We start from the raw sequence: 4,667 nt of genomic DNA, 5'->3' as shown, positions 1-4,667 counted from the left end.
CTCATGTAATGACCTGATTTTGATCGATACACCATTCAATGGACATAAATGAATCAGTTTTTCGTTCATTTTGTCACATATGCCTATTGCAAAGAGATCGGGTGAGAAACAAATTGACCTTTTCAATTTATCGTTCGTTCGGCAGAATTTTCCAAACTGTTCCTTCGATTTTTCAGCTCTGAAAAGTTAAAAATGATTTTCTATTTGTGAACATTAACTGGACAAAAAACCAATCAAATGAAAGATTTTCGAAGGATTTTTTGGCTAGTGTATGGCTAGCATACCATGTTTGTTATTTTATTTATTTTTTTTTTAAACAAGACTTTGCAATCACTTTAAGTACAATAATGCAATCACTGGTTTTATCGGTAAAAAGAGAACTAAGGAAATCTGTACTTTGTAAAGCACTACTACTCTTTGTACTGTCTGAATGGACATTTCAAAGGAGTAAGCATTACATTATCACAATGCAGCATCCACCCTGCATTGAATATGGAAATCAGTGGGGTACAACACTACCAGGACAATGTCTTTCTTAAAATGATTTAGGTCTCAGCATTATTCCACAATCAGGTGTAAGAATTGTATCAATCTTGTCAGCCATTTCTATTCTTATTTTATTATGCCGCATTCATTTAATACTTAACTGCAAATTAAATCAAATGTGCTCAGTTTATTGTTAATTGTGGAAGTTGCCTTTATTTCTAATGCTGCTAAAAGTTTTTAATGCTTTTATGCATTTGTACCTTATTAAATATTAGTTCATTCTTCCCTTATTTCCTCTTTTTGCACCTTCTTTCATTTTTTTTCTTTCCACCCCCTTCCCAAATTAAATTTCAGTTCAAATATTTTCATTGCCTGAATGAACTCATCTTAAAAACAATGGTTTCTATGCTTGGATAATATTCCAGAGATAAATCGATAATCCTACCACTTTATAAAACTCTGGTCTGGCCACACCTGGAGTATTCTGTCCAGTTCTGGTCACCAATCCTCAGAAAGGATGTGCTGGAACTGGAAAGAGTCTAAAGAAGGGCAACTAATGGCACTTTTCCACTGCAAGTACCGGCTCGGCTCTACTCGGCCCTGCTTGGCCCGGTTTGCTTTTCCACTGCTGGTACCGCAAGGTACAGTGTTGGAACGGTTCGGTACGGTACGGTATGGTTTGCTTTTCCACTAAAGTAGTACTAAAGTTAAGTGGGTGGGATAACAACGGGGTGGGTGGGATTCTCTGACCAATCAGTGGCTAGTAGTGACTGCATGCAAAGGATTGTGGGATATGGTACCGGGCATGGTACCTCTTGGAACCACAATCGAGGTGGTACTGCTTTTGAGAGCCGTACCGTTCGGTTCCATGCAGTGGAAAAGCGCCGCCGTACCGTACTGAACCGTTCCTACACCGTACCATGCGGTACCAGCAGTGGAAAAGCACAAAAGTGAGCCGAACCGTTCGGTTCCATGCAGTGGAAAAGCGCCATAAGCTAATTAGGGGATTGAAGGACCTAAATTATGAGGGGCATTTACAAGCGATCGATTTATAAGAGACGTCTGAGAGGGGACATGATAGTGATTTACAAATACCTCAACGGAGACGCCTGAGAGGGGACATGATAGCGATTTACGAATACCTCAACGGTGATCTCAGCATAGAAGAAAAAACTATTCAGTCGCAAGGTGTGTAAGAGGACAGGAGGCCATTCAATGCGATCAGAGGAGAAGTGATTTAACCTCAGGCTACGCAAGGGTTTTTTTTACAGTAAGGGCAATAATATTGTGGAACTCGCTTCCACAAATGGTAGTAACTGTGGGGAGTATGGCTACTTTTAAAGGACTCTTGGACAAACATCTCCAAGATCAAAACATTCAGGGGTATGGGAAATGAATACATCCACACACACCTACACAGGTTGAACTGGAGGGACCATTATCTTTATTCAACCTCAAATACTATGTAACTATATGTTAATAGGCTTGGATAATAGATGAGAAAAATAGGACCATAACTACTGTCATCTGCCAGATGTATTGTTAATTGTGGAAGTTGCCTTTATTTTTAATGTTAAAAGTTTTTCATGTTTTTATGGATTTGTACCTTATTATATAAGTTCATTCTTCCCTTATTTCCTTAGTTCTTCTTTTTTCACCTTGTTTCATTTTTTTTTTCTTTCCACCCCCTTCCCCAATTAAATTTTAACTCAAATCATTACATTGCTAGAATTAACTTGTCTTAAAAAAATTGTTTCTATGCTTGGATAGTAGGCTTGGATAATGGATGAGAAAAATAGGACCATCATTTCTGTCATCTGCCGGATTTATTTTTAATTGTGGAAGCTGCCTTTATTTCTAATGCTGCTAAAAGTTTTTAATGTTTTTATGCATTTGTATATTATTATATATAAGTTCATTCTTCCCTTATTTTCTTAGTTCCTCTTTTTTCATCTTTTTTCATTTTTTTTCTTTCCACACCCTTCCCTAATTAAATTTCAGCTCAAATCTTTTCATTGCCTGAATGAACTTGTCTTAAAAAAAATTGTTTCTATGTTTGGATAATGGGCTTGGATAATGGATGAGAAAAATAGGACCATAACTACTGTCGTTTGCCTCCTAGGGTTTCAGACTCCCCGAATTCTAACATTTTTTTTATTCTTTTTATTTCTTCTGATGTATTGTGTGACAATATGTGCAAACCTCATGATTATCTTACTGGTTTCCTACAGCAAATCCCTTCATTCTCCCATGTACTTCTTCCTGTCTCAACTGTCTGTAACGGATATCTTATTAACAACTGATGTTCTTCCTAATATGCTTCATTCTATGTTGGCTAAAGATACTGCCATCATTTCAATTTCAAATTGTATCTCCCAGTTTTGTTTCTTTGCTGTCTCAGAAACCTCAGAGTGTCTTCTGCTAACAGCAATGTCTTACGACAGATATGTGGCCATCTGCAAACCATTGCATTATACTTTGTTAATGAGTCATCAGTTTTGCTGGATAACAGTTATCACAAGTTGGAGTTTAAGTTTTCTTTTTGGATTGATTTATTCTATAGAGTTATCAAACTTACAGTTTTGTAGTCCTAATGTTATTGATCATTTCTTCTGTGATTTTGACCCGCTTCTACATCTCTCCTGCTCTGATACAACCATTCTTCAACTACAGTCAACATTATCAAGTATAGTCTTTGCTTGCACCCCAGTTATTGTCATCATTGTATCATACGTTTATATTATAGTCACCATTTTTAAAATCCCCTCTATTACAGGCAGACAGAAAGTTTTCTCAACATGCAGCTCCCACCTGATTGTTGTTTCTATGTTTTATGGAACCTTACTGTTTGTGTATTTGGTACCTAGGAGAGGACAGCTGTTGACAATAACAAAATTCCTGGCATTACTGTACACTGCGGTCACCCCACTAATGAATCCAATTATATACAGCCTGAGGAATAAGGATTTGAAAGAAGTTGTAGGTAAAATTTCCAATAACTTTTTGAAGCTGCATTTCTATCGTTTTTAAACTTTGCCAATTACTTAACCAGGCATGAAAGCTAAAATCTAACAATTAAATGAAAAATATCCCCCACACAAAAAAACAAAAACTATATTGCAGCTTATCAATCCTAGATGTGATAGGTGGCATCATTTCTTTAGACTAAGAATATTATGCATACACAGAGCTTATAGAACCCCCAGTCCAGCTGTTTAAATGGGGATGCAGGGTCACACCTATTTGCCCGAAATGTGAACAGGATCAAGGTACCCTTATCCATATGATATGGAGATGCCCAAAATTGTTCCGCTATTGGACAGTTGTAATCACCACAATTTCCAGGGTATACAACTTTCAGCTGCCTAGGGATCCAATTGTGTGTTTGCTGGGTGCACTGGAGGTGGAAACCCTGACCGAATGCCTATGTAGCTGTTATACATCTACTCTATGTGGCCCGTAAATTGATAGCTAGATACTGGATTTCTCCCCGGGACAGTCAGTGGGTCGCACAAGTCAATGCAAGAGAAAAGCTAACTTATCAACACTGAAATGTCCCCAAAAAATGTTATTCAATGTGGCAGATCCTAGCCTGGCACCACATAAACTAGTAATGCATGGATAGTTGGAGGGTTGAGGTGGCGGGTGGTCCAGGAGTGTTCCGGGTGTGTCATCCATAGCGAGATGCCTTGTTTCTCCCTTCTCCCCTTCCCCTTTCCTTTTTACCCTCAACCTTCCCCCCTCCCCCTCCTCTTTTCCCTTTTTTTCTGTTTTTATTTTCGTGTGTTCGTTTGCTTTTCCCTTTTCTTTGTGTGTTCTACTATCCTGCATCAATACATTACTAGAGGTGAACCTCCATCCCTCTACTGAGGCAGTTGTGTTTTTGAGCATTATTCCATTTCTCTTTTCGGTAAACGGTTCTTAATGGTGGAATGAACATGGCTTGTACAAATGTAATTCGGACTGTGATAGTATAATTCACTGTGTATATTTCATGCTTGTTTACAAAATAAAATATTTTTTGTACACTGTTTTGATGCTCAATAAAGTTCTATTTTTCTCTTGAAAAAAAAAAAAAAGAATATTATGCAGAAAATATTTGCTGACCTTGCCAGAAATGCAGTGTGTTACTTTCTGCAAGCTTCATAGATGTTACAAAAAAAGAATATCTTCTTTCTGTA

The 4,667-nt window shown here is 37.6% G+C and overlaps 1 protein-coding gene across 1 annotated transcript; it reads left to right on the top strand.

Annotated features, from left to right (window-relative positions):
• Nucleotides 1–2,562: 2,562 nt before the first annotated feature.
• On the top strand, nucleotides 2,563–3,516 carry LOC309552958 (olfactory receptor 5P80-like; the record flags this gene model as incomplete). Its single annotated transcript, XM_082253864.1, has 1 exon — nucleotides 2,563–3,516. The coding sequence occupies one exon, from the start codon at nucleotides 2,563–2,565 to the stop codon at nucleotides 3,514–3,516; it is 954 nt and encodes a 317-aa protein (XP_082109990.1).
• Nucleotides 3,517–4,667: the final 1,151 nt, after the last annotated feature.

The sequence above is a fragment of the Pelophylax lessonae genome (genome assembly GCF_965119305.1).
Source record: "Pelophylax lessonae genome assembly, chromosome: 4".
Taxonomy (NCBI): Eukaryota; Metazoa; Chordata; class Amphibia; order Anura; family Ranidae; genus Pelophylax; species Pelophylax lessonae.
Note: the sequence above shows the minus strand (reverse complement) of the source record. Positions and strands in the feature narration are given on the sequence as shown.